The sequence below is a fragment of the Borostomias antarcticus genome, assembly GCF_949987555.1.
Source record: "Borostomias antarcticus genome assembly, chromosome: 24".
In the NCBI taxonomy this organism is placed as follows: Eukaryota; Metazoa; Chordata; class Actinopteri; order Stomiiformes; family Stomiidae; genus Borostomias; species Borostomias antarcticus.
The window spans coordinates 14,692,631-14,702,630 of NC_140257.1; the positions used below are offsets into that span (position 1 = coordinate 14,692,631).

At 46.6% G+C, this 10,000-nt stretch overlaps 2 protein-coding genes across 2 annotated transcripts in view; one reads left to right on the plus strand and one right to left on the minus strand.

Annotated features, from left to right (window-relative positions):
- gad3 (glutamate decarboxylase 3) overlaps window positions 1-1,269 on the minus strand; it is a gene marked incomplete at both ends in the record, with an annotated part of 8,796 nt that extends 7,527 nt beyond the window's left edge. Inside the window, 2 exons of the mRNA XM_084458305.1 lie at window positions 618-860; window positions 1,128-1,269. Coding sequence (XP_084314431.1) covers window positions 618-860; window positions 1,128-1,269 — 385 coding nt within the window. The remainder of the gene's footprint in view (window positions 1-617; window positions 861-1,127) is intronic.
- A 6,533-nt stretch (window positions 1,270-7,802) lies between these two features.
- mc4r (melanocortin 4 receptor) overlaps window positions 7,803-10,000 on the plus strand; it is a gene marked incomplete at both ends in the record, with an annotated part of 5,218 nt that continues 3,020 nt past the window's right edge. The window contains one exon of the mRNA XM_084458306.1: window positions 7,803-8,182. Coding sequence (XP_084314432.1) covers window positions 7,803-8,182 — 380 coding nt within the window. The remainder of the gene's footprint in view (window positions 8,183-10,000) is intronic.

Sequence of the window (10,000 nt, forward strand, 5' to 3'; positions counted from 1 at the left end):
CTCTGTCTCTCTCTGTCTCTCTCTCTCTCTTTCCCCATGACCCCGTACCTGTTTTGACCCCATGACCCCCGTACCTGTTCTGACCCCATGACCCCGTACCTTTTCTGACACACTGACCCCCGTACCTGTTCTGACCCCATGACCCCCGTACCTGTTCTGACCCCATGACCCCCGTACCTATTCTGACCCCATGACCCCCATACCTGTTCTGACCCCATGACCCCCGTACCTGTTCTGACCCCATGACCCCCGTACCTATTCTGACCCCATGACCCCCGTACCTGTTCTGACCCCATGACCCCCGTAACTGTTCTGACCCCATGACCCCCATACCTGTTCTGACCCCATGACCCCCGTACCTGTTCTGACCCCATGACCCCCGTACCTGTTCTGACCCCATGACCCCCATACCTGTTCTGACCCCATGACCCCCGTACCTGTTCTGACCCCATGACCTCTGTACCTGTTCTGACCCCATGACCCCCGTACCTGTTCTGACCCCATGACCCCCATACCTGTTCTGACCCCATGACCCCGTACCTGTTCTGACCCCATGACCCCCGTACCTGTTCTGACCCCATGACCCCCGTACCTGTTCTGACCCCATGACCCCGTACCTGTTCTGACCCCATACTTCAGCGTGTCCCTGCAGTCGACCAGCAGCTGCTCCAGGTCGTCGGGCTGGTCAGGCAGCTCCAGGCTGAAGCCGTCCAGTCCGTCCCTCAGCTGGTGGGGGTGGTGGAAGTCCAGGACCTTGGAGCTGCGCTGGTAGGACCGGCACACGTGGGCCAGCAGGAGGCTCACCAGCTCCCGGAGGAACGCCCCGGTGGCCTGCTCGCCGCCGCTGGCCGGGAGGAGGTCTGAACGGGAAGTGACATTTCAGGGAGGCGTCAATTTTAAATCTGGAATTTGGGGAGGTGGGGGGGGTTGTGTGTGTGTGTGTGGGGGGGGGGCTAGGCTTAATCAGGTTGGTTTGGTGGGGATTTAAACGCTGTGTCTACAGGTCTAGCCTAAGTCGGCTAAGACTGCATCCAGATTGTCGCATTCATCCTGATGTGAAATTGCAGTTTGTATGTATGGTACGTATGCTCATGCTCGCTGTCTCCAATGCTTCCCCTTTGTCTCACCTTTGCTGTAGATGCCACTGAAATCAGGGGGGGTGTCTTCACTGGACCGAGGTGCATCGTCGGTAGTGCCTGAGGAGCCATTCTCTTGCTGACTCTTAGTGCGGCCCCTCCCACCAGACGTGGCGCTATTGTCTGTGATCATCTCTGGAAACACACACCCTGGATTACCTAACGCTTCACACACAAAGCAACACATGCAATCCAACAATAACTCATCTTCAATGTACAACTTAGGTTATTTGAAGTTCATTGGAAGGTTAGGGAACTATATAGTGTCCTTACAGTACAATGGTTTCCTGTTTCTCTAGGATATAAAGAGTAGGGCGCTCCCTCTGTCTCTAGGTCGGGCTCGGACGAGAACTCCATTGGTGCTTCCGGTCATCCCAATCTGGCTAGCCCGCCAAAGCACACAAGCACGTTTTTAATTTTTAATTTTTATTGGCCGTGGTTTTTGATCAACATATTGGGTGAAATTAACACAAGATTTTGCTTGTAAATGCTAAATGTAATTTGGGTATTGTGAATGAGTAGGCAGTAGACAGTAACACAGAGCACTTGGTTACCAGAGCAACACTGTTTCAAATAAAATGTCAATCAGGGTTATGCAATCAATTGACAATGTATCACTCTATTTTTCAATTCACCTCCATTTTCATCACCTCCATTTTTATCTATTAATTTTTGTTACTTGGGGCCGCTTTCCTTACATGATAAATGGCAGTTTTTGTGTTATGAATGATGAATGTAAGAGAGGAAAAAAAATGAATAATGGCTCTGTTTTCATCATATCACAAATGTTTTAAATTTGTGAATTTAAAATTCTTTAAATTCATCAAATCACTAATTGATCACTCTATTTTTCATTTCACATCCATTGTTTTCTACACTTTATTTTTCAATTCACATGCATTTTCATCACCTCCATTTGTATCAGTTCATTTTGTCACTTCCATCCCTCTTAACTATAACTAACGAGTTTTGAATGGTGAACTTTTACTTGCACAAACAAGTTAATTTAAAGTTAATTTACTTTGACTCAAGTGGATACTTTTCACTGCAAATGTCGTCAGCAAATTGCAATTCCATAAATTGAATTTAAACTAATTCCAAAATTGGGAATTTTCCCACTCAGTACATACAAGTATAGCCTACATACATAGTCTACAAACTGCCTGGTTAGCTCTGTAGATAAGAGCATGAAACTTGTGAGACTAACGCATGAGGCTTAATCAGGGTCTTAATCTCAGGATGAGGCTTAATCAGGGTCTTAATCTCAGGATGAGGCTTAATCAGGGTCTTAATCTCAGGATGAGGCTTAATCAGGGTCTTAATCTCAGGATGAGGCTTAATCAGGGTCGTAGGTTCAAGCCTCAAGTTGGGCACAGCTAAGCCTTTCATTGTACATAATCATTATTATTGTTATTATTATTGTTATTAGTATTGGTATTGTTATTATTATTGGTATTATTATTATACATATGCTAGTATGCTAGTAGTAATTTACACACCCATACTTGTAGGTTGTCATTATTGCCCTAATTCCAGCCTCACCTGGCTGCTGTATGTAATCCATGTTGAGCTGGTTGAGTAGTGAGGTCCTAGGATCCTGGATTTCCCTCAGTGTGTCACTGTCCTGTTGAGCTGGTTGAGAGGTGAGGTCCTAGGATCCTGGCTTTCCCTCAGTGTGTCACTGTCCCGTCAACATCCGTCCAAATAGGACAAGCAGGCTCTGTTGATGTGCTTTAATACCCTTGTGAGAGTTTGCTATGGGCGTGATGCAGATCTCCTTTCAGCACAAGGTCATTCAGTGCAGAGTAGGTGTCATGTTACCAAACCCCTTAGATGTTGGTGAAAACATTCATGTACCACATCAGGACATTGTTGAGAAGCCGTCTTTGTCCAGTTATTGGAATCAGTCTCTTTATTGCAGTACAATATCATCATTTTTATTTGATCTTCATGACAATCTGTCGTCTCCAAAGGCCGATACTTTGAAAAGGTGGAAAATCTAAGTTGAATGATGAATAAAAATCCTTTGAAAACTATTTGTCATACTCTCTCTTTAGAAGTCAGTGTTTGCGCTATCTATGAGCATGACAATAGAGCAAGGACAGAGCCTTTCATTCCTCCTACCCAGCAGGTCTCTACTGAGACATGGGCTACAATAAATATATACACTTAACATACAATAACACACACACCTGGAGAGAGAGGGAGGGAGGGAGAGAGAGAGGGAGGGAGAGAGAGAAAGGGAGAGAGAGGGAGAGCGGGAGGGAGAGAGGGAGGGAGGGAGAGAGAGAAAGAGGGAGAGAGGGAGAGATTATAAGATTATATAAACGTTATATAAAGTTAGGTCTTAAAGGGATAGTTTGGAATTTTGGACATAGAGCCTGATTGGTGGAGAGCATTTTCTCTCCATCAATCACCAACATTATGAGTAAGTGGTAAGTGAGGCTCTATGGTCAAACTTCCAAACTATCCCTTTAACTATTATGATTGTTTTGGCCTTTTTTTTTCTCTCTTCCTCCTCCAAGTCTGGACAGGCCTGTTCTCTCCCTCTCTCTCCCTCTCTCCCTCCCTCTCTCTCTCTCTCTCTCTCTCTCCCTCTCCCTCTCTCTCTCTCCCTCTCTCTCCATGCAGTTTTTTAGCAACCGCTTCATGCAAAAGGAAAAGCAGCTGTTTTGTCGAGACACACCCAGTAGCAGAATCCAGCAGTATTAGCGTGAGGATGCTCATGGTGAGAATGGAACAGGTTTGATCTTGCGGTCGCCCCACCCTGCTCTTGAAAGCGAAGCTCCAGAGAAATGAGGACAGTCTGTCTCTCACATTTTGGACATCAACACCCTCTGGGGATTCAGTGTCTTGTGGTTGTTTTAAAAAAATTGCTTTACATGCTATGAACGTTCTATGAAGGGAAAAGGCCTTCATGCTTGTGTCTCCTCCCATCTTGACTATTGCAACTCACTGTTCACCACGCTGATTGATTGATTGATTGATTGATTGTTCACCACGCTGACTCGCTGTCCCGTGGATCGGCTCCAGTTGGTCCAAAATGCAGCCGCTAGACTTTAAACCACACGGCGTAGGTCACACATTACACCTGTATTGGCAAATCTTCATTGGTTACCCATTAAATGCAGGATTGTTTAATTAGTCTGACTAAAGGTGCTTCTCTGCCTGAACTGCCTAAATATTGTGAATGTTCCGAAGCTCTCATAATCATTCATAACAAAATGTTACATGATCAACTACATACAGTATAAAAATTAAAAAGGCTAATTACATGAATCTTAAGTTCATAAAGTGTAATGATTAAATGAACAAAGACAGTACAATAAACCCCTGGGTTATACTCTGCCATTAATATTAAAATAACAAAGAAATAATACAATCAAGCCGTGGGTTATACTATGCCATTAATATTAAAATAACAAAGACATAATACAATAAACCCCTGGGTTATACTATGCCATTTTGGGCTGAAAACCGGATCTTTATATCAATCAATCAATCAATCAATCAATCAATCAATCAATCAATCAATCAATCAATCAATCAATCAATCAATCAATCAATCAATCAATCAATCAATCAATTGATCAATCGGCCAATCAATCGATCAATTAATCAATCAATCAATCAATCAATCAATCAGCTTTTATTGACAGACTCATGGTCCATAGGTGTGGTTGAACACCAGATGAGCAGCAGCTTTCTGGACACGCTCCAGAGGTTTAATGGCTGACGCCGGGGCCCCAGCGAGGAGGGAGTTGCAGTAGTCCAGGCGGGAGATGACCAGGGCCTGGATGAGCAGGCGGGAGATGACCAGGGCCTGGATGAGCACCTGCGCCATTTCGTCAGTGAGGAAAGGGTGAATCCTCCTGATGTTGTAGAGCAGGAATCTGCAAGAGCACATAACAGATGTGATATGTGCCGAGAACGACAGTTAGTCATCCAGGGTCACACCCAGAGTTGGAGTCACGGCTGTGTTGTCACTGTGTTGTCAGTGGTGATGGTCAGGTCGCAGTGTGGGCAGTCCTTCCCGGGAGAATTTTTTTTTTTCAGTGGCATGACTAGCTTCCGTCCTACCAGTCCTGAACAGAAACAAGCCAGCCACGCACATAAGCCAGGCTTGACCTGGCCTGGTTTTCCAACAGGTATTGCAACACAAACCTAGCTAGAGGTCGTGACACCAGCAAACCCATGAGGATGACTGGAGATTCAAAGCGTTCACATCACCATTTGGATTGTACGAATACAATCGGACGCCTCAAGGTCTGTGTAACAGCTCTGCAACATGCATGCGGATGATGCTGAACATCTTTGGGGGATCAGAAGTGTCCTTGACGATGTCCTTGTCTAGACGTCCGCTAATGATCTGCACCTGCAGCGCTTAGAAATTAGGGATGCACCGACGCATCCAGGGGCGGACTGGGGAAATAATTCAGGTCGGGCAACGTAGCCCCAGTCGGCCCACTGAACGGGCTTTCCGATTTGTTGAGAGGGGGGTGGGGGAGGGGGGGGTGCTGAGCGAGTTCTTGAGCGGGTGGGTGGGGGGGGGGGGGGTGCTGAGCGAGTTGTTGGGGGGGGCGGCCCACTTGAGGACCGGCCCATCGGCCCCCGAACGCCGCAAACGCACGTGTAGATTGCTTTCAAATTAAAGTGAAATACAAATGTCGACCGTGTGGGGATATTTCACCATCTCAGACAAAGATATGCGCTATGCAACTTTTTTATGCAACATTTCAAGAGGAGGTACTACAGCCAAGGATTTTAACACATCAAATCTAACTGGCCATTTGAAAGGCAGGCATCATTTCTTTGTTTCCCTGGCACAAAAGGGGGAATAAAAATTAAATAAAATAAACATCGGCATCGGCCCAGAATTTAGCAATCGGTGCATCCCTATTAGAAATGGCCTTGCGCGTCTGCAGACTCACAAACTGAAGCTGGCCCTGAAAAACGATGCCTTTTTGCAGCTCTGTGGTGCTCCTGGGTCTTATTATCGCTGGTGTGGCAACAGACCAACAACCTGATGGAAGACGACATCCCCTCTCACGGGAGAGTATCCCGCCGCGGAACTACTTTTATCGGACAACGGCGGTTGAGAACGCCGCAGATCTGAACGACTTCACACTCGACACTGCGCGCATGCGGGTGCCAAGGAACTTAAGAATGTTTTGTATAAGTTGATTCATACATTGGCTGGCTGTCAAAATATTCGTCCTGGTTACCAGCTGATCGGTTGTGCTTTCGACTGCTGCTGCTGAGACTGATGTTCCACACTCAGCACTAGCGCCCGGGTGCTCGACCGCCCTTTGGAACCCAAAATGACAATATCGTAGGGAACCATGGCAACAGCCTGAAATGACAGGAAGATGGATATGGTCAGTGTGAGTCACTTCCTGTACACAGCTGGCTCTTTTTTTCACGGTTACCCACCCAAATACATGTCAACGAGGTTGAAAAGCCAGGATTGATGTTGAATGAATGCACCCCTCTCTACATCTACAGGTACCCCGTCAAGTTTGAGTGTGTGTGTGTGTGTGTGTGTGTGTGTGTGTGTGTGTGTGTGTGTGTGTGTGTGTGTGTGTGTGTGTGAGTGAGGGAAGTGAGACCAGAGGTTGTTTACTGAATGATGCTCTGCTTGCTGGCTCTGTAGAGCACATTAATGCCTTTTATTTATAGCTGGCATGTTCAGCTGAATAGATTCTAATTTCTCTGAACTGAATTTGTCCCTCTCTCTCTCTCTCTCTCTCTCTCTCTCTCTCTCATGCACACACATATGCGCGCACACACACACACACACACGCATGCACACACACACATACTCTCCCTCCTCCTCCCTTTCTCTCTCTCTCATGCACACACATATGCGCGCGCACACACACACACACACACACACACACACACACACACGCATGCACACACACACATACTCTCCCTCCTCCTCCCTTTCTCTCTCTCTCATGCACACACATATGCGCGCACACACACACACACACACACACACACACGCATGCACACACACACATACTCTCCCTCCTCCTCCCTTTCTCTCTCTCTCTCGCGCACACATATGCACACACGCACGCACACACACACACACACACACACACACTCTCTCTCCTTCTCCCTTTCTCTCTCTCTCTCTCTCTCTCTCTCTCTCTCTCACACACACACTCTCTCTCTCTCTCTTTCTCTCAACCTTCAAGCGAGAAGAGATCACACATGCGCTCTTTTGGCACATGCACTCTCTCTCTCTCTCTCTCTCTTCGTTGGTCTCTCTCTCTCTCTCTCTGAGATCTCTGTGAGTCCGGAGCGGAGAAGGCAGGATCCGCAGTCAGACCCACCGCTCGCGGTACCCGACTCAGACCACTAGAGCCCGTCTACGCCCACTCCTCTCCCTCCGCTGCCCAGGACCTGGAACCGCGGCTGCAGGGACAGACTGGACCGGACTGGCGGAGAGCACCGTGGAGACAGGAGAGGTCTGGGATGTTTAAGACCTTTTAGGGGGTTTTAAGGGGAATAGAGATTTGTTATTGTAGTTTATCGTGCGCTTGTGCAGATATAATTCTTGCTAATTAGTCACCTGATCCTGTCCCACGAGGATTACCGAACATATACGACTTTTTTGGCGGGGGGACGAGCAGCGAAGGACATCTTAACGTCAGCATGAATACCAGCCGTCACCATGACGGTTTCCATCTGCACGGCCACAACCAGAGCTCCGTCGGAGGAGGTCCTCGCTCCTCTTCCTCCTCTTCGTCCGGCTGCTACGAGCAGCTGCTGATCTCGCCCGAGGTCTTCCTGTGCCTGGGGGTGGTGAGCCTGCTGGAGAACGTCATGGTCATCGCCGCCGTGGCCAAGAACAAGAACCTGCAGTCGCCCATGTACTTCTTCATCTGCAGCCTCGCCGCCGCGGACATGCTGGTCAGCGTCTCCAACGCCACCGAGACCGCCGCCATGGCCATCGTCACCGGGGGCAGCCTGGGACGGATCGGCGCCGGGGTCGTCAAGAGCATGGACAACGTGTTTGACTCCATGATCTGCAGGTAGATCGGATACCGTAGGCAGACAGACAGACAGACAGACAGACAGACAGACAGACAGACAGACAGACAGACAGACAGACAGACAGACAGACAGACAGACAGATAGATAGATAGATAGATAGACAGATAGATAGATAGATAGATAGATAGATAGATAGATAGATAGATAGATAGATAGATAGATAGATAGATAGATAGATAGATAGATAGATAGATAGATAGATAGGTGGATGGATGGATGAATGAATGGATAGATGGATGGATATAGATAGATGGATGCATAGATAGATAGATAGATAGATAGATAGATAGATAGATAGATAGATAGATAGATAGATATTGTATTGTGTATTGTTTGGGAAAAAAGTGTCTGTTAGAATGCAAATATAATTTTTTTTCTAACCATAGTAAAATACAATAATAAATGTGTTAAAGCCAAGCTAATGAGTTTGCATGATTCAGCGCTGGCCGGACCAATCAGATCCAATGCTACAGGACTGTCTACACAGATTCTGTGATGTGTTTTATCAGGAACTGCATTGAAGATGCTGTGCCGACCAAAATAATATGGATCTGAGCAGCTGGATACTCGACTTCCTGTCAGGGAGAGTGCGGTAGTCAAAATGGGTTCTCATCACATCCTCCCTGCTAACCCTCAACACTGGAGCCCCACAGGGCCGTGTTCTTTCCTCAACACCGTTGAGCACGTAACCTCTAGAGGCAGACATCCGGTTTCTTCAATAAACTCTACATTTCAGAGTTGTGTAGGTGGGCTTCTCCATGCAGGTGAACAATATTGCCAAAGCGTCAAGAATAGAATTCAATAATAAAATGAGAAAACAAAGTAGGCCTATAGCATTAAGTAAACTAACAGATAGCTAGAAAGATAGGTCATAAAATAGGTCAATAGAGACAATTAACACAAATATATATTCGTACAAAATCAAATGTATCAAATGTCATGTGTAGAATAAATAAATAATTATACAATGAGATTGACGGCGCATTAATACTAATTGTTATGCGGTCGCAGCCGTGGTAAAATACTCTGTAACCCACGGCTGCGACCGCATAACAATTAGTATTAATGGGTGTCAGTCTCAGGACCCACCGGTCGAGGGGTCTCCTCTCTGTTCTCCTCTTGGTCTAGTAAGGCTTGTAGGCGGTGGGGGCGCACTAGTTTTGAATGCATTATTTAGAGATTATTTTTGGGGGGGGGACTTTTTGAATGTATTTACAAAATTCAGTGTTTCAATTTGATGTTTGTCCCAATTAGAAAATCCCTGCTTGGCCAGTGGACCCCACACCTCACTACCATATATGCTAATTGGTTGAATAACTGATTTGAAAAATGTATGCCCAATTTGAATTGGAATATTAATTTGGATAGATTTCCGGATGGCATAAAAAGCCCTTCTTGCCTTTTCCTTCAGGTCATTCATGCCCGTATTGAAGTTCCCTATAAATATATATTCCCTATAGTATAAACTTCAGTAGAAAGTGAAATCTATTTCCCTGACATCTGGACCTGTTCTGGAAACCATGATCTTGGTCTTTGTCATGTCTGCCCTGGTCTGACACAACTGATCAGCTGATCTAGGAGCTGCTGTAGTCCCTCCCTGGAGTTGGACAGCAGCACCAGGTCATCTGATCAGCTGATCTAGGAGCTGCTGTGGTCCCTCCCTGGAGTTGGACAGCAGCACCAGGTCATCTGATCAGCTGATCTAGGAGCTGCTGTGGTCCCTCCCTGGAGTTGGACAGCAGCACCAGGTCATCTGATCAGCTGATCTAGGAGCTGCTGCGGTCCCTCCCTGGAGT